The 20,058-nt window shown below is 34.3% G+C and overlaps 1 protein-coding gene across 1 annotated transcript in view; it reads left to right on the forward strand.

Moving 5' to 3' along the window:
* The window catches only part of CD109 (CD109 molecule), a 156,467-nt gene that overhangs the window by 77,619 nt on the left and 58,790 nt on the right, over positions 1-20,058 (forward strand). Inside the window, exons 11-17 of the mRNA XM_051997274.1 lie at positions 4,066-4,290; positions 7,056-7,157; positions 7,238-7,300; positions 8,218-8,394; positions 14,255-14,407; positions 18,599-18,673; positions 19,087-19,147. Of these exons, the coding sequence (XP_051853234.1) occupies positions 4,066-4,290; positions 7,056-7,157; positions 7,238-7,300; positions 8,218-8,394; positions 14,255-14,407; positions 18,599-18,673; positions 19,087-19,147 (856 nt within the window). The remainder of the gene's footprint in view (positions 1-4,065; positions 4,291-7,055; positions 7,158-7,237; positions 7,301-8,217; positions 8,395-14,254; positions 14,408-18,598; positions 18,674-19,086; positions 19,148-20,058) is intronic.

Here is a 20,058-nt window from a genome sequence, read left to right on the forward strand (position 1 = left end):
CTCACTTGGTTCACAAGGCCACCCTCAAAGATAGGGAGTTCAAGTATTAGGTACCATTTAAGAAAACTGAGCACCAGCTCTGAGTTCAAATCTAGTCTCAGACACTTAACACTTTCTGGCTGTGTGATCCTGGGAAAATCACTTAACCCCAATTTCCTCAGCAAAAAACAAACAAACAAACAAAAACACTGGTGATGAAAAAAGTTAAGACTTTACCAAAGATGCAGAATATGTAGTGAAACTGAGACTTTTAACCCATACCTTTTGAATCTAAGTCTAGAACTCTTCAAATGAAATATAATAGAATTAGAATTAGATGTATCATATTTACCGATGTCCTAATATTTAGGGTTAGTCAGAAAGAGAAATGTGGGCTTTTCCCCCCAAAGTCTGTACACTAGCTTAAAAAAAATTATAGCTTTTTATTGACAGAACTTAGGAATGGGTAATTTCTCAACATTGACCCTTGCACTCACTTTTGTTCCAACTTTTCCTTTCCTTCCCTCCACTCTCTCACCTAGATGGCAGGTAGATCAATGCATGTTAAACATGTTAAAGTATATCTTAAATACAATATATGTTTGCACTAGCTTTTATGAAGCATGGGGATAGTCTTCAGAGAGAGGGAACAGTTTATACAGTTCTATTAGCAAACTGGGGGCAGCTAGGTAACACAATAGGTGGAATGCCATGCCAGGATTCAGGAAGACTCATCTTCCTGAGCATACATCTAGTCTTAGATATTGGGTGACCTGGGGCAAGTCACTTAACCCTGCTTGCCTTAGTTTCCCCATCTGTAAAATGAGTTAAAGAAGGAAAGAGCAAACCATTTTAGTATCTTTGCCAAGAAAATTCCAAATCGGGTTGCAAAGAATCATACATGATTAAAACAACTGAAAAACAATACCATTTAGCAAATTACATCAGCAAATTATCAAATTGAACCCTTATTTTTATGGGGATCAGGAATTTTATAGATATAGTGATATAAAGGATTAATTCTGGTGCCTCTGAATAGGTCTATCACTTGTGACATGAAGTTTGTGCTATTTTTTTAGGATTTGACATCCAAATATAAGTAAACTATGTTGATCTTTGAAAGAACATAATACTTGCATATAGCTTTTATAGCACCTTCTATTTAACACCTATTTGTATTTGGTACCATAGATATATAGATACATAGATATATCTCTCACTGATCTTATCCTTAAAGTTTGGTTGAGGAGATAATTTTGCATAATTGAAAAGATTAACAAATAATAAGTAATAAAAGTTATAAGGCCAACAATGGTATCAAATAAATTATATGAATAAGGTGGGATGATCAGGAAGGTTCATGGAAGTCAGATTTGAAATTTATCTTGAAGGATTAGTAGGATTTCATTAGGCACATCTGAAGTAGGAATTCTTAAACTGTGGTATATAGAACTCTGAGTCCATGTGCAGATTTCAGAGGATTTGTGAACTTGGACAGGAAAAAAATCGCATCTTTATTTTCGCTAACTGAAATTTAGCACTTCCTATAATTGTTTAAAAACATTATTCAAAGAAGGTGTCTTTAGATTTCTCTAGACTAACAGAGGTGTCCAGGATACAAAAAAAAGTTAAGATATTAGTGGAAGAGACATGGTTGGAAAAGCTGGGAACACATTGTTCACAACAAGACTCAGAATTTTATGTTCAGAAGTTCAGATGTTCAGATTAGTAGGCAGTAGAGAGACATCAGAAGTTTATGAACATTATGGTTACAAAAATGAAAGAAATATTCTTTAGAAATATTAATTGGCTGGCAAAGTTCAGGAAACAGTGAAGACAGAGAATCTGCAAAGAGAAAAGATAAACATTTATATAGAACCTACTATAAGCAAGGCACTGTGCAAAGTGTTTTACAAATATTATCTCATTTGATCCTCACAGCAATCCTGTAAAGTAGATTCTGTTATTTCCTCCATTTTACAATTGAAGAAACTGAGGCTGAGAGAGATTAAGGGACTTGTGCAGGATCACTGTAATGGGTGAAATCTGAGATAACCAAGGAAACAATGGTTCTAACTTCTGAGCATATCAGTTATTAAGCTATGCATGCCACTTGCATAACAAATTGGGATCAAGCTTCCTGAGCCTTGGTCTTGGACCCTAAATATAGTGGGAGACAGACTTTTGTGCATTAAATATAAAGGATTACCTAAATATAAACCAAATACAAGATTATGTAACCTGTTTTCTAATCGGAAGAAAGATTAGGGCCTTGCTGAATTGAGAGGATGATGAGTGAGTTTTGAGAGTCGGAAGTAGAGAGAGTAAATACGTGGATTGTTCTAGATATAAAACAGACCTTAATTCCCAGGATTAACAAGCAGATGGAATGAATAAGCAAACTTAGCTCTCAAAATGGAGTCAGTTTTACATGATGGGGTCAGTTTGATTTTCCTAATTTCCACAATTTCCTCACACACATAGTCTAGAAGCAGGAATACCAGTTAGGAATTCAGGAATGTGGTAATTTACTCAGGCATGAGCTGAGTGATAGAAGAGGCAGTGGGAGGGGATAGTAAGAAGAGGCATTTTGAAGAAAAAATAAACAGAACATGTAACACTTTTAGATGTTGAAGAAGGGGAGGGTAAGAGAGGAGGAACAGTTTATGATGTAGTTTTGAAACCAAATGAACAGGAGAATTCCCCTAACAGGACAGTTTGGGGGGGAGAAGCAGATTTGGAGAAGGAAATAAATTTTAGACATTTTGGAGCCTCTAGATGGAAATTCTTTTTCTTCAGGGAAGGAATTTGAGAAAGTTGTGAGGACTAGAGAACAAAATTGGCAGAATCATTTTACAAAAAGTAACATTTGAAGTGGTGACACAAGATAAAAATCTGAGAGAGAGACACACAGAGAGAGACAGAGAAAGAGAGAGACACAGAGAAGGGAGAAAGAGAGAGAGAGACAGAGAGAGAGAGAGAGAGAGAGAGAGAGAGAGAGAGAGAGATAGAGAGAAAGAGAGAGAGAAAGAAGAGAGAGAGAGAGAGAGAGAGAGAGAGAGAGAGAGAGAGAAAGAGAGAGAGAAAGAGAGAGAAAGAAGAGAGAAAGAGAGAGAGAGAAAGAGAGAGAAAGACAGAAGGGAGAGAGAAAGAGAGACAGAGAAAGAGAGAGACAGAGAAGGAAGAGAGAGAACGAGAAGGGAGAAAGACAGAGAATGGAGAGAGAGAGAAAGAGAGAGACAAAGAAGGAAGAGAGAGAGAGAAAAAAAGAGAGAGAGAGAAAGAGAGAGAGAGACAGAGAGAGAGGGACAGAGAAGGGAGAGAGAGAAAGAGAAAGAGGGAGAGAGAGAAAGAGACAGAGAGAGTGGAGAGAGAGAGAGAGAGACAGAGAAAGAGACACACACACACACACACACACACACACACACACACAAAGAGAGAGAGACAGAGGGACAGAGGAAGAGACAGAGAAAGAGAGAGAGACACAGAGAGGGGAGAGAGACAGAGGGAGAGACAGAGAGAGACAGAGGAAGAGACAGAAAAAGAGAGAGACGAGAAGGGAGAGAGAGACAGAAAGACAGAGAGAGAGAAAGAGAGAGAGAGAGAGACAGAGGAAAGATAGAGAGAGAGACAGAGAAGGGAGAGAGAGAAAGAGAGAGAGAAACAGAGAGGGAGAGACAGAGACAGAGAGACAGAGAAAGAGAGAGGCACAGAGAGGAGAGAGAGAAAGAGCAAAAAAGACTGAATACAAAGTTTTAGGCAATTTCGAAGGAGAAGGAAGGGAACTTTCCAATTTTAGGAGAATTTTAGGAGAAGGAAGGGAACCTAATAAGAGAGACAGAGGAGAAGTAGGTGGAATATAACAGACATCAAAAGAAGAATTTTAAGAGTTTAATGGAGGTTCAGAGGTCAAGCAAAGTGTCTTTTTCTCAGACAATTGTGTTTGGCAATTAAACCAGTGAAGATATTCAATAGCTTTGTTTCAGGATAATGATGGGGATGGAGGGTGGAAATCAGATTCAAATGAAATAATTCCTTTTCTTCTTCTGTAATGTCTTTCTCTTTATATTCCTTTCTATCAATTAGGTGAAAATAACCCGTTCTGATGGTGTTCGGCTGACTCCTGAAGAAATGAGAAATAATGTAATGCTCACCATAACACAGACAAATTACACCAATTTTTGGGACAGATGGAACAACGAAGATCAGGAAAGAGACACTGTCCAGGTCCTAAATTACACAGTTCCAGAAGATGGGACCTTTCGTCTTGAATTTCCAATCCTAGTTAATACCAGTCAACTGCAAGTGAAGGTGCTGTTTGGGTCCGATATTCTCTTAATAAAATGCTATTATGACTGTAACTTGGTGACTGGATTTCCATTACCCTGTATAAATACTGGTGAAGAAGGCAACAACCAATCACAGCTTAGAATGCTTAGAGAATAAGATATTTGACCATAAATAAATGTGGGAAAAATTCTTTGTTAGAATTTAGATTGATTAGATAGCAGCAGTTCTGAGAACTCAGTTTTTAGAAGAACATTTTAAAATAAAGTAATCTAAGAAGCTACAATAGACGAGAATATATAACCCCCCCCCCCCAAAGACATTTTAAACAGATACCTAGTCTTTTGTAATTCGAGTTTTGTAGAAACTGAATATGGGTTTAGGTTATACTAGTGAATTGCTTATATAAGAGAAAAAAGGAAAATAGGGGTGGTTGTCTGTTCTCCCAGACACTTGTTAACCTCTCCAATTGAAAAATCTTTAATGGTTTTGTTTGGTGTCTCTTTGCCATTTTTTCTGACTCAGACTGGTATCTCCTTTGTATCACAAAGATGGGATTGAATTGTGGAAAATGGCTTTCAGTGATGAACATCTGACTCCTTTCCTTGTACTTTTTTCATGGTAGATTGAGTGATGAGCACATAGAAATAGACAATTATCCATTCTTTTCTTATCCATTTGTAGACTGGGAAGAGAAGGGTATCTTTTTGGAAGTATGTGTGATAACTCCTTCCTTTTTTTTTTTTTTTTTTTTTTTTGAGTCTGTCTTCTCTACAATGGTTTCCTCTACTATTCCAATTTCTTAGGGCCATTAATTTCCTTCCTCCCCTTAAAATACTGTTTCACTTCACCCAGCATTTATTAAGCATCTACTGTATGGTAGATGTTATGTTAGATGTTGAAGATACAAAGACAAAAACAAAACAGTTCTTGTCAAGGAGTTTGCATTCTATAGTGGTGTAGGAATGGGGAAGCAATATGTTTCACATAGCAAAAGTGATCATAGAATATTTAAAGTAAACATAAGATAATTTTGAAGGGCTGAAATAATTGGAGGTAAAATCAGGAAAGCCTCAGATAGGAGGTGGTATTTGACTTGAACCTTAAAGGGATCGAGGAGTTCCAAAATGTGAAGTTGAGAAATAGCATTCCAGGTCTTGGGTACATGTGCATAGATAGGGAGGAGAGAGATGAAATGTTATTTATAGGGACAACAAATCAGACATTTTGTTTCCAATATAGGCTGTATGAAAGAAATATTAAATTAATTAATGAATAAGCATTTGTTAAGTGTTTATTATGTTAGTGGGCAAATATTTTGCATACAAAGAAAAGGAAAAAACAGCCCCACCTTCTGGAGAACTTATATTTTAGAAATCTGTTTCACTGAGGGATCAGCAGTGTTTTAAGGCTGAAAGTTGTGAAGGGCTTTAAAAGCCAGAGAATTTTATATTTGATCCTAAAGGTGGATAGGGAATTGCTGGAATTTATTGGGTGGGGCAGGAGCTTTAACATGGTCAGACTTGTATTTTAGGAAGATCTCTTTGAGGTCTGAGTGGAGGATGGACTGGTATGTCCATGATAGGAAAGTCAGCCAGGTAGAGACTTTACATCTTTCCCTTGAGATCCTGCATATCAATGCTGACCTAGTTGGAGGGGGTAGAATCCTTTTTACCTTTGTGACCTTATGCTTTATTCCCCTCCAAGCACTGATTAAGTTATATTTGCCTTCTTGCTCTTCCTAACCCATAACACCACATCTCTGAACTCTGTGCTCCTTTTCTGGTCCTCTTCAATGTTAGTAGTGCCTTTCTTCTGAGACTGCTTTTTATTTATCCTGAATATATCTTGTAGATATGTAGTTGTCTCTCATCTTTCCCCTAGAAAGTGAGCCCCTTGCTTTTGCCTTTTTGTATTCTCAGAGTAAGTGTTGCATAGTACATAGTGCTTGACCTATAGTAAGAATTTAATAAATGCTTGTTGATTATGAATATAAATTTTGGGGTTTTAATATTGGGGAGAAAATGATTTATTTATTCATTTATGTACAAATACCTCTGTTTGCTGTAGCCATTATCTGGTAAGTGATATGCTCTCTTTTATAAAGGGAAGGATAGTTGATAATATTTTCAGTTATAAAAATCCTAAATAGCAAACATATCCTTATATACATTATGGACAGAGTTATACAATTTAGACATTATGAAAATGTGTTTCAACAGTTACTATTTTATTGACACTAATACAGACAGATTTTAAAGTCTTGTGTTGTGGAAATGATCCTCATTTATCAAAGGATCTGCTGGAATAGCATAGGCTGTGGCAGGTCCTACTGAATTGGAGGAAGTTTGGTTATGAGCCTAGTGATGGACTCTTAGCTATTAATAATATTTCTTCTCCAGGGACCAGCCTGATTTAGTGCATAGAGCTCTGTTATTAGAAGGCTGGCCACCATGATAAATCATTTTTGTCCACAACAAAACATGATTATGATCTTATAAGGTTTGAAGTGGTTTAAACTAGTATTGGTGGAGAGGAATACCTACATCATTGAAAACTTACTTTTTGAAGTATTGAAGCATAATATTCTTTTAGTTTACAATTGTTTATGTTTGTGAATATCTAGTATTAATGGTGTACATTTTACCTGCTTTAAAAAATATAGTCTATTTTATTTTGAAAAGGATGGATTATTCCATATTTTATATATGTTTCATTTCTATTGATTGCCAAGAATTAGTGGAAAGATATTAAAACAATTGAAATTAAACTTTTTTTTTTTTTAACAGGCTTCTTTTCTTGATGGTGTGAATAGCTTATCAATTTATGGCATGTTTAAGTCTCCTAGTATGACATATATCCAATTAAAAGCAGGAAGTGAAAATGTAAAGGTAAGTATATTCATGTGATTATCAATAATTATAATTAGCCATATGATTCTTTTTTGCTAACGAGAATGTTGTTTTTCTAGGCTGGCTCACCTTTTGAAGTGATTGTCACTAGCAACAAGCCAATGAAGGAACTAAGTTATATGGTAATGTAGCAATTTAAAATATATTATGCATTATTTGCCATATTACTGTATGTGTGTAGCAGTCTTTCTGTGTTTCTTTCCACATCATTCTTATCCAGACTGTTTCATATATTACCCTCAAAATATTCTTTTATACTGTTGCTCTGTGGTCTCCAGGGACTGGCTCCATCACTCAGTAAATTTATGAGTCATAATGTTATAATAAACTAGCATTTATATAGTTCTTTAAGATTTGCAAAGATCTTTATGTTAGTTTGATAGTTGAAGAATCTGAGGGCCAGATTTGTTAAAAAATAATTTGCCCCAATTTACCATATAGGTATCTGTGATAGCAGAATGGAATTCAGACCCAAGACCTTTCAAGAGATAGCTCCTTCCATAGCACCAAATTGACTTAGAGAAAACTACATGTCTCCAGTTGTGGAGATGAAACTCTAGAAAGTCAGTCAGTCTCATTTCAAAATTTTAATGTTTCTCTTCCTTGTTTCTCTTACTCTTCATTCCTGTTAAGTTTGCATTATCATATTCAGATGTTTTTTGTTTTTTTTCTTTTTTGTTTTCCAACATTTCACTTGTAAAAAACTGATCCACACAAATGGGAAAATTTGCCTCTTCTGCTTCACTAAACTAATCCCTCCCCCCCAATTTTGTAAGTTCTTATATATGTTTATGTTTATAGTAAACCATTTAATTAGAGGTATCTTAAATTTTTCTAATGATAAATACAAATAAATTCTAACTCAGATGAGTATATTAGCACAGGATACTTACCAATGTATATTTGATTCTTGAAGAATTTTGAGACTGAAATCAAACATATATTTCTGAACTTGAAATGATGATAAATGTAGAAAAATAGCTATTACAGATCATAGTATTGGCTTTATCAGAAAGTAAATTTAAATTTTCTTTTTCAGGTGATATCCCAAAGCCAGGTAGTTGCAGTAGGCAAAAAGAACTCCTCAAGTTTTTTTTTAACACCAGAAAATTCCTGGGCTCCAAAAGCTTGTATAATTGTGTACTATGTTGGAGATGATGGGGAAATTATAAATGATGTCCTGAAAGTTCCTGTCCAACTTGTCTTTAAGAATAAGGTAAGAAATCAGAATCAAGGTTGTAATTACAAATGAAAAAAAGGTATGTTCCTAAATAGTTGTTTAGAAAAGAAAGGTTAATGTGAATTGCTTAAAGTTCAAGGCTAGAATTTTGGTAAAATAGATAAAAGATTTCAAGAGATAAAGATTTCATTTATTATTTGATTAACTATTATCAGTTTACTTGACACTCCTCTTATTGTTTACATGTATTTCTGCAATGATCAAAGCTCATGATTTCAGAGATGAATAAGTGCAGCAACATTTTCACTTATCTTGTATTGTTGAGTGTGCATTTATCTCTATGTATATCCATACACATTTGTGTGACTGTGGGTTTAATGTTGCTTATAGTTTATAAGGAAAGAGGATTGGCCCCATGTCCTATATGGTATGTTTTGAAAGTCCAAAAGTTTCCAGCTTCCCTAAGATTTTTAGAATCCTCTATATAAATGCTTTATTTTTTTCAGTACTTAATAGGTGCTGCTTTTTATACAGTAGGTACTTTTCATATAAGAAGTGCTTAACAAATGTATATTGAAATAATACACAATACTACAAAAATCATATGTTCTTTTTGTACAGACTGAGAGAGGTGAAAATAGCATTTGGATTGTAGAAATTGTTTGGTAGTAATTTGGAATAAAATGAATAAGGGATTAGTGTAGAGATCTGAGTGGATAGAGCAGGTAAGGAAAGTGAGGAAGCAGTCAGCCAGAGTTTGGTAGAATTTAGTCAGGGATTAGCAGTAAGTGGTCCAGGAACAATTTGGAGTTTTTTAATTATATATTTGAAATTTTTCTGGCTAAAATAAATAAATTAATTTGTATCCATGTTTTAATCCATTAATATCTAAATCCATTAATCTCTATATAATATGATTATATAATGCATTATGCACTACAGTAGTTAATGACATTAACAATTCATATTTATATATAGGGTTTGAAGTTTTTAGAGAATTCCTTTGAGGATTCAGAAGAATCCTTTGAGGCAGGTAGTTTAACATTAATCTTATATTACAGATGAAGTAACTGAGTCTCTTGGAAAGTAAATGATTTGTGTATGGTTCTACAAATTATAAGTATCAAAGTTACAAGAACTCCTGACTATACATCCAGCATTTCTTTCATCATTCCATGATTCCATATTTAACCTTTGTACCTGATATTCTGTTTTTAATAATCTCATAAAGTCATGGCTATTGGAGATAGAAACTATTGAGCTGACTGACCTTCTGCCAGTGATGATTGTTTCTGCCAATGAATGTAACATTTAGCAGGTATGGGAATTGAGTACAGAAAATCATAAATTCGTTGTTATTGATTGGAGACCTTGGAACATGGTGGATAGTTCCTGACTGTCCTTTGTGTCCATGCATTGTTTACCTGCTTGGGATTCATGATTTTTTGCTAAAGATTAGTAACTAATGGCTTTGTGGTGATTTCATAGATACAGACTTTTTGTGATCTTGAAAGAATGAAGAAATACTTTAGTAAATAGTTAAAATAAATTAAAGCTAAAGAGATATTGTATTTGACTATCATTTCTCTAGTAAATATATGACATATTATCTTTCATTTCCACCCCTCTTTTTCTTTTCCTTTTTTTTTCATTTTCATTACTGCCATCTTTATGCAGTCTCAAACTGTGGACAAATTCAAAGGTCTCACATTTTCAATAATAGACATTTATTTACTCTTATTGTATATAAGATGATTTGAAATAGATCTGGGGATCTTAGTGTACTGCAAGCTCCATATAGGTCAGTTGTATGATGTAGAGGCCAAGAAAGAAAAACAGAACAAAACCATAAAAGAGGCCTAGCTCCTGGGATTTAGGGAGATTGTACTCTCTCTGAACTCTACCCTGTTAGATCTCCTCTTGAGTATTGACTTTAGTTCACTATACTTTATGAAGAATGTGGATAAACAGCAAGAATAATGAAGGGCCTTAATTAAGTCCATGAAATTTGATCCTCAGTTGGAAGGAATACTTAGCCTGGAGAATAAGAGGTGCAAAGAGAAAATGACAATTATTTTAGAATATTTGAAATGTTCTTTTGTGGAGTGGGGATGAGGTGAGATTTGGTTTTTTTGGCCCCATCACATTACAGAACTAGGAATAATGATTAGAAATTTCAAAGGCTCAATGTAGGCAAAATTTTCCTAAGAATTAGAGCTGTCCAAAAGTGGGTTGAACTATTTTAAGAGATGCTAGATTCCCCCTTTTTCCTCTCCTTCCTAATCTTCTCCCCCAGGGTCTTCAAGCAGAAGAAGGGTGATTTTTGTTAGGATATGTTACAATTGAGATTACTTTTGTAGTTGGGTGAGACTAATTAGTTGTTGAGGTTCTTTCTCATAGCAGAGATTCTGAGAATTTAGTTACTGAACATTAACATTATTATTCTGGTTTTATGAACATTTTGTGAAAGTTTCATGCTGCCACTGAAGTTATGGGTTAGTCTATTCAGGGAGTTGGGACATACATCACAATAAAAGGTAAAATAGGCAAAATGATGCAATGCTTGGTATAGGCAAGAAGTTCCATAGGGTATCAGGAGAGAGAGTGATCACCAAAGGCTGAGGTTTTCATTTCCATGATCCCCTAAGGGACACTGAATCACAAAAAGATGTGGCAAACTCAGTCTCTGACTAAGCTGTAAGGTCAGGTTCTGGAAAATCAGAACTTTGGGGAATCAGAATGGGGTTGACTCATACAACAGTTTATTCTCTGGCATTGCAACTATGCTTTCTGCATGATTCAGCTTTGGAATCTTGCCATTCTGCAGAGACGTTCATATGAACCATAAACTTTCTATCTTGTATTTTGTTTTTCTCCCAACTTGGGTCCCTTGTGGGAACTGCGGACCCTCCTCCCTGTCCTCTACACTTTCTCCTTTGGCTTGTATTTCCCTTCCTTGACTCACTAGCATGTAATATGTCAGCTGTCTTGCACAGGATGCTACAATATTGTACACTTCTCCAAATAACTCCCTGATAGTTGCTGAAGCTGTAAACACTCATCAGAGAGCTCTGATCATCTCTATATGTGGTGTCAAACTGAAATTAAAAAGATGGGGCACTAAGGCCCAATTATAAAATCACCTGTTAACATTATCTATGTTTTGTTCTATTTTAATTTAATTTAATTTAAATTATATTAAGTATTTTTCAATTACATTTTAATCAGTTTTGGACCTTACTCAACATGGGCTGCATGTTTGATACCTCTGCTATATGTCAAATTAATTTTTCTAAAAAAACCCCAACTATGTTTTACGTATCAGTCCTCTCATATAAAGCATCTTTTAACCTGACATTCAGGGCCCTCTGTTACCTTTTCAATCTTTTCTGTCAGAATTCTCTTATGTAAGAATTTTGCTTCAGTTGAATTGATGCACTTAATTTTCCCCACATATATACTTTCTTATTCTGTTTCTTTATTCACATCTTTTCTCACAAACTATTCCTCCTCTTACTTAAGTTCTGTTCTTTTTTCCAGGTCCAGCTTTTAAGTTCTGTCTCCTCTATGAAGTTCTTTCTAATATCTAGATGAATGGAGTACTGGACTTGGAGTTAGAAATATTCAAGTTCAAATCCTACCTCAGACATTTACTAACTTTGTGACCCTAGGCAAATAATTTAATTTTAGTTTCAAATTCCTCTGTAAAATGAAGCATAAATCTCTCAAAGTTGTCATGAAAATCAAATTAGATAATATATGCAAAGTTCTTTGCAAATGTTGAAGTGCCACATAAATTTTAGCTATTATTATTACTGGTTGTTATTATTATGGTCTGCTGTGATGATCACTTGTCCTCTTAACTCCTGCCTAATTTAGTGCCTTTATTCAGCATTTTGTCATACTTTGCTTTTCTACTTCTCTCTTGACATATATATGTGTATATATATGTATTTGTATGTGTGTATATATATGTAATGTGTGTATATATATACATACACACACACACGTATTTATTTGCTTATTTTGTTTACTATTCTAAAGCATCTGGTTGCCTCATGCCAAGGAAAATATAGAATCCTTATGTACTTTTTTGCTCTGGAGTCTCATCCAGTTTGAATCTATGACCAGTTTGAATCAGTTTTATTGATCTGCTGCTGGTGAGAAGTTGCTGGATTAGGAAATTAAAAAAGGTTAATCAATTCTTTTTTTTTGGTACTATGGTTATTTTTCAATATGCTGCCCCTCTGCAAATATATGTATATATACGTAGATTTGTAGAAGGAAAAAATAAAACTGATTATGTCTGGCACTTATACAACATTTGGCACTGTTTTTGAGAGAAGGGAAAGTATATTTTATCATTTGTCTTCCAGATCCAATGTTGGTCATTGCCTTTATAATTCAAGTTCAGCTGCCTTTTAGAACAATTTAAGTTTATTTTATTGTAGTTATTGTGTATAATGTCCTCTTAGTTTCACTTTCTTTGCTCTGGATTTGTTTTTATAAATTTCTCTAAATTTCTTATTTGTCTTTTCTTATCAGTAAGTCAAAAAGCATTTACTAAGCACTTTCTGAATGCCAGTCACTGTAGTAAGTGCTGGGGATATAAATAGAAAAGTATAAGATAGCCCCTGATCTCAAAGTGCTTATATTCTGATGAGAGACAACATATATGGAAAGTTTTGGCTGCAAGTCAGATAGAAAGATCTCGTGGTCCTTAGGATGCAGCAGCAAAGTGGGTATTAAGCCTTTCTTCTATATTATCATTTCTACTGATAAAATCATATGAGATTCTAATGTTTTATTAAACACTTTTTTATTTTTAAAACAATTAAAATTTTTTTAAATTAAAATTTTTAAATTTTATTTTTAAAAATATGCATTTCTTTATGAATTGCATTAGGAGAGAAAAATCCGAACAAAAAGGAAAAACCATGAGAGGGGGGAAAAAAAAACAGAAGAAAAAGAAAAAAAGTGAACATATCATGTATTGATTTACTTTCAGTCTCCATAGTTTTTTCTCTGGATGCATGAGTTTCTAATGTTGAATTGTTAGATAGTGCCAAGGACTTTGTTATCAAGAACTTTCTATGTCTTCAATAGTTGTGACTGTAGCACTTGCAGGAACAGTTTCCAGGCTGCATTTCCACAGGATTTGCTTTCTAGGATGATGGCTGCAGACACTGGACTGGAAGCAGTGCTGTTCCCAGGCTCTTAGGTTTAGAGTGCTTGGATGTTTTCTCCAGGGGCTGAAAGTAGTGAGGAGGATGGTGACTGACTTGCTTAGCCTCAGGATGCTTCACTCTGTCAACTAGCCTTGTTTGCCCGTGAATGGTAGCTGGTTGACAGTTGATGAGGATGGCTGATGATTTCTCCATAAGAATAGTCTCCCTAAATGATTGTGAGAGATGAGTTAGCACTAAAACAGGTGATCTAAGGTGGGGGTATCACGCCACTCCCAGGACTTCTGTGTCCATTGCCTCTTGATGGCAGTGGGTCAACAGTTGGTGGTGATGAGAAATATGAACCCCCTGATCACAATGACTTCTCTCCTCAGTGATGACTATGAAGAAATAGATGGAAGCAGGTTTAATGTTTCCAAGGTCTATAGGTTTAAGGTCTGGGCTGTCATCAGTATGGTCTGAGGGGAAATGGTGGTCAAGGTGATGGTGGTGATTTGACTTTTCTGGCACATTCTATCTCCTGTTTCTCCTTCAGGGTACTTTGTTGCTTCAATTGAACTTAATCTCTTTGAGTCTCAGTTTTCTCATCTGCAAATGAGTAGGGTTGAACTAATGTCTTCCACAGTCCTTTTCAGTTTTAAATCTGTAATCCTGTGACTTCCTAGGGAATAATCATGTACTAAATTAATTACATTTTCTTTCTTTTGCAGATTACATTATCTTGGAATAAAGTTAGTGCCGAACCATCTGAGAGTGTTGCTCTTAAAGTTTCTGCAACTCAACCTAGATCCTTAATAGGACTTGTAGCTGTTGATAAAAGTGTAAAACTGATGAACGGTTCAAATGATTTTTCAGAAGAAAGTGTAAGTTGGAACACATTTATGGAAAGATTGACATTATGTTTAATGATATTAAATAGAGAGACAAATTGTGTTATAATTCTATTTTTAGGAAAATATCTTTCTCTTTTCTTCAAAGTAAAGATTTAATCTACCAATTTTCTATATCTATGTTCACTTGAAATTGTCTTGGCTTCTCCAGCCTATGAAAAAACATTAGAGGTTATTGTCTAGTTCAATCTCCTTCATTTTGCAAATGAAAAAAGAGAATCTCAGAAAGAATACATGACTTAATTACTTAAAAGATCCTGGTAGACAAATAGCTAAGCATGTTAACTAAGAATTTCAATCCCACACAGTTTTAGATGAGAGAGAGAATAGATTTGGACACATTTGCTATACATTTCATTCTGTTTACAAATAATGAGCCTCTAAAAATGGTTAAATTATGATACTCTAGAAAAGCTTCTTAATCATTTTATGTAACCATGTTAACAAGTTTTGTAAAATTAATAAGGCCACACCCTTTTTTTTTTGGTCAGTAGGATTTTCATTGGCTGAGCCTGCAGCTATTATAAATTAGATGACAGTGTTCCTGGAATAGGGAAACCTATTGCTTGTGTGTGCATCTGTGTTTGGTTTTCTCAGTTAGATTGTAGAGTTATCAAAAGTGTCTGTTGTTGGGTTGACTGAAAAATAGATATTAAAATAAATGGCCACCTTTGTGGAGTTTTAATCTGGTTATGTAGAATGAACTCACAAACATGAAAAGACTTAACTAGCAATAAAAAAATCATCAAATACAACTTTACTGTTTCAGAAGTTAATTTTCATTATTAAGTGTCTGTACATCCTTAATATATCTCTGTATATTATTGTTAGGGGTTACGGAAAGTTGGACATGACTGAAATGACTGAACAGCCTACTACTGTTCATAGTTTAGGTTATAATCTAAATGCCAAGGATTATATTTAATTTGTTCAGTATAAATAGTGCATAGCATCGTGCTGTAAAACAACATGTATTTCCTGGATGTTTATGATGATTTGTCAACCATTGTGGAGGGAACTTTTAGGGTGGAACATTTTCAGATGCTGACTAGTAATTTGCCTATAATTTATAGTAATAGAGAGCTGGTTGGGAAATTAAGTGTCTTTCCCATATTCACATAATTAAAAAGTATCAGAGGAAGTTAAGTATTTTACCCATATTCACATAGTTAAAAAGTATCAGAGGAAGGATTTGAATCTGGATCATTCTATCCTTAGTCTAGTTAAATCATCTATCCATTATGTCATACTGCCTCTTTTGGGCATCACATCCTTAAAAATTATGAACATAATCACCATCAATAGATATGGGAAAATGTCTGTTCTTTTTATTCTCCCTTCTCTTCTTTCTTTTTTTTTCATTCTCCCTCCTTTTTTTCCTTTTTCATCTTTCCTCCTCCACTTCTACTTTTGCTTATTTTTTCCTCCCTTTTCTCCTCATAGGCTAATGATCATCAGGAATGTTATTATTTTCTTGAATGTGAGGATTATGAAAATCTGACAGATATGTATGGTTATACCATACGTGTAACATAGATGCTATCATACTACTTTTCTTCTTCCTTTTGTTTTTTTTCGGTTCAGATCTGTGATTTCATTACTGTAAAGAAATGCCCTCTATCTTTTTTTTTTTTTTTAACTTTTTATTGACAGAACCCATGCCAGGGTAATTTTTTACAACATTATCCCTTGTACTCACTTCTGTTCCGATTTTTCCCCTCCCTTCCTCCACCCCCTCCCCCAGATGGCAAGCAGTCCTTTACATGTTAAATAGGTTACAGTATATCCTAGATAGATGTGTGCAGAACCAAAGAGTTCTCTTGTTGCACAGGGAGAATTGGATTCAGAAGGTATAAATAACCTGGGAAGAAAAACAAAAATACAAATAGTTTACATTCATTTCCCAGTGTTCTTTCTTTGGGTGTAGCTGCTTCTGTCCATCTTTGATCAATTGAAACTGAGTTAGATCTCTTTATCGAAAAGATCCACTTCCATCAGAATACATCCTCAAACAGTATCGTTGTTGAGGTATATAATGATCTTCTGGTTCTGCTCATTTCACTTAGCATCAGTTCATATAAGTCTCTCCAAGCCTCTCTGTATTCATCCTGCTGGTCATTCCTTACAGAACAATAATATTCCATAACATTCATATACCACAATTTACTCAACCATTCTCCAATTGATGGGCATCCATTCATTTTCCAGTTTCTAGCCACTACAAACAGGGCTGCCACAAACATTCTTGCACATACAGGTCCCTTTCCCTTCTTTAATATCTCTTTGGGGTATAACCCCAGTAGAAACACTGCTGGATCAAAGGGTATGCACAATTTGATAACTTTTTGAGCATAGTTCCAAATTGCTCTCCAGAATGACTGGATGTGTTCACAATTCCACCAACAATGTATCAGTGTCCCTGTTTTCCCACATCCCCTCCAACATTCCGCATTGTCTTTCCCTGTCATTCTAGCCTATCTGACAGGTGTGTAGTGGTATCTCAGAGTTGTCTTAATTTGCAAGAAATGCCCTCTATCAATGTAGTTTAACAACAGTTCTTTATAGTTTTCGAAAACTGTCTAAAGGCATTGAGAAATTGAGGGGTTAATCACCCTTCTAGTAGTGGGATTTGAAACTAGGTCTAAGTCTCTCTTACTCCATTCAGGATCTTCAGCCTCTATCATATTTATAGTTTTGTGTGTCTATGTCTGCCCTAATATCTGATAGACAATGTGCTTCCTCTCTGTTATTATATGATGTGAAGCACAATGCCTTATAAATACAAGATCTTCTAAAATACTTGCTCAGTGAATGATTTCTTTCCTAAAAAAACTCCAAAAAACAGCATTGCATTGTTTATGTCTCTGAAGCATAAGTATTTGGTATCTGTTAGAAATTTTGCACAGAGTTGGTGATGAGAATTTTAAGTCAAGATCTGTGATTTTGGACCTACATCTAGATATAGGTCCTATACCTTGCTCCTTGGATAGGCTCAATTCAAGACTGATAAAATAGGATTATTTACATTCCAGAACTGTCCATTATTTCAGGATTTAGATGAAATTAAGGAAGAAAATACATTCAAAAAACAGAATGGCAACTATTTTTGAATAATCAAAACAAGCCTTATTTCAATATTCAAAACAATATATATGTGTGTTCATATATTTGGTCTAAAGCATTCACATATTTGATGTAAAGCATCATAAAGAATATGGACAAATCAGAAAAAGGCTCATTCAGCTTTTCTTTGAACATTTCTAGGAATGGGAATTTGTTTTTTTAAATTGTTTTTTAAAGTAGTCATTCCTTTTATGGAATGCTCTACTTATTAGGAAGTTCCTTTTAATATTTTCCTGTAACATCCACCTACTTTTGTTGGTTTTTCCCTCTACACAGAATAAACCTAATTCTTTTTTCCCCTTTACCCAGAATAAACCTAATATCTTTTTCACATAGCAGCTGTCATATCCTCCTTGCATTTTTTTCCAGGCTAAGCATTTGTATTTTCTCCAATTATTCCTCATACATCACAGTTCCCAGACATTTTATCATTCTACTTATCTTCTTACTGTTTGTTGGTGTTTCTTTTGAAATGTGGCATCTAGATGTGGCTGAACCAGGGTAGAACACAAGTGGAAAATTTCTTCCCTTGATCTGGATATTTTAATTCTTTTAATATGGTCCAAGAATAAATTGGATTTTTTTTTTTTGGTAGTTCATGTCACATTTTTAGCTCAGCTGCAGTTTATGGTTATCTAAAACCCAGCTTCTTCCCCCCTTCTCCGTTTTAAACTTAAATTTCTGTTAGCCCAATTTTCCTCCCATTTTCTACATGTAATTTTTTTTTAAAAGCCTTGTTGTAAAACTTTAGATTATCCTTTTTAGGAACCTTAATGTGAAAACCTTAATATGAAACTTCATATTATCCTCTTTTAAATTTAACTTTCTTAGTTTTACAAGCTTTTTGAGGCCTTTTAGACTTGATTCTATCATCCAGATTTTTTTTCTGTCTCTTACAGATTTACTAACATGGGGTTACACTTCTGCAGACATTATTGCTGAAAGTACTTAATAAGCTGGGTCCAGCCATGGGACTTTCATACATGTTGCATCCCTCTAGGTTGATATAAATACATTAATCCACTGATTTGTTTTCTTCAGGTGATCCATGAACTGGAATTATACAACAGTGGTTATTATTTAGGCATGTTCACAAATTCCCATGCAGTTTTTCAGGTATGTTTGAATTTATACACAATACATATATATATATATATTAATTAACATTTCTTACCATTTTAATATTTTTGGAACAAAAACTCCAGTCATTATGAAGTCCAGATCTTTCAATAAATTCTGTTGTCACTGCAAAATACAGAACATTGCTAAAATAGTACAAAATGAAAAGAAACTTCCTTGGGATTTTAATCACAAATTTAAAAAATACATAAGTTTTCATGAAAAATAAAATAAAATCTTTAAGCATCACTTAACATTACTTTTCCCTATATTGAGTTAAGCTTTTGCTTTTTGGGTAGAGTAATGAAATGGTTTGTGTACTTATGTTTCTCTCTGTAAGAAAAATAAGTTAAAAGAAAAATAACTTGTATATGAAAGGAAAATCATATTTTATTGTTCTTTCTTTCTAGGAATGTGGTCTGTGGGTATCAACGGATGCAAATCTTGTGCATGATTACGTGTACGAAAGTTGTAAGTTGTATAAAACAAACCCTCTAAAACGTTTCAGCTTTCTTAAATATTATATGAGGCAGCATGGTAAAAGGAGTGGATGGAGAGCTGGGCTTGGAGTTCAGAAAATCTGGGTTCAAGTTCCCTCTTAGATACTTACTGGTTGTATGGGCAAGCCACTTAACCTATCTTTGTCTGAGTTTCCTCATTTGTAAAATGAGGAGGATTGTATCAGATGGTCTCTTAAGTTTTTCAGAACCTCTGCAGCCACAGAGATAGAGATAAAAAGCAGACAAATCCCAGATTTAGGTATGTGCCTAAGAGGCATCATATCTGAGCTTACAATAGATAGTATTAGATTTGAAATAAGACATCCTGGTCTGTATTTGTATCTGAACTAAGATAGAATGAGTGTAGGCCAAATCTCTTAATCTTTCAGTTTTCTTCTCTAAAAAATGAAGATAATAGCTAAACTACTTTTTTCCTGGAATTATTGTCAGAAAAGACAACAAAGTTCTCTCTATAATGAGTTATTACTATATAATAACAAATATTAATATTTTGAAGTTCATTTGCCCCCATGCAATAAATTAATCATTATAAAGTTCACATTTTGCTTATAGTATTATTTATAATACCAGAAGAGCCAAGTGTAGCTATGGGTTTTATATTTCTTGATTTGAATGAGCAAACTGAATCTAATGGAATTTATTTAGGTTAATACAAAACAAGTTGCATCTTTTTTTTAACAGAGGTTACAAATTGTGTTGATTAAAACTGAAAAATGTACAAAATTGTAAGCTTCAAAAAGGTAATTCCAAAAGTTGTTCTTGATGTAAGGAAACATGATACCAGTCATCATAATGAAGTGTCTGGACTCTACTTTCTATGCTGATTAGGGACAGTTAATAGGGAGAGATACTTAAGTAGAA

Source organism: Antechinus flavipes, chromosome 4, assembly GCF_016432865.1.
Source record: "Antechinus flavipes isolate AdamAnt ecotype Samford, QLD, Australia chromosome 4, AdamAnt_v2, whole genome shotgun sequence".
Lineage (NCBI taxonomy): Eukaryota > Metazoa > Chordata > Mammalia > Dasyuromorphia > Dasyuridae > Antechinus > Antechinus flavipes.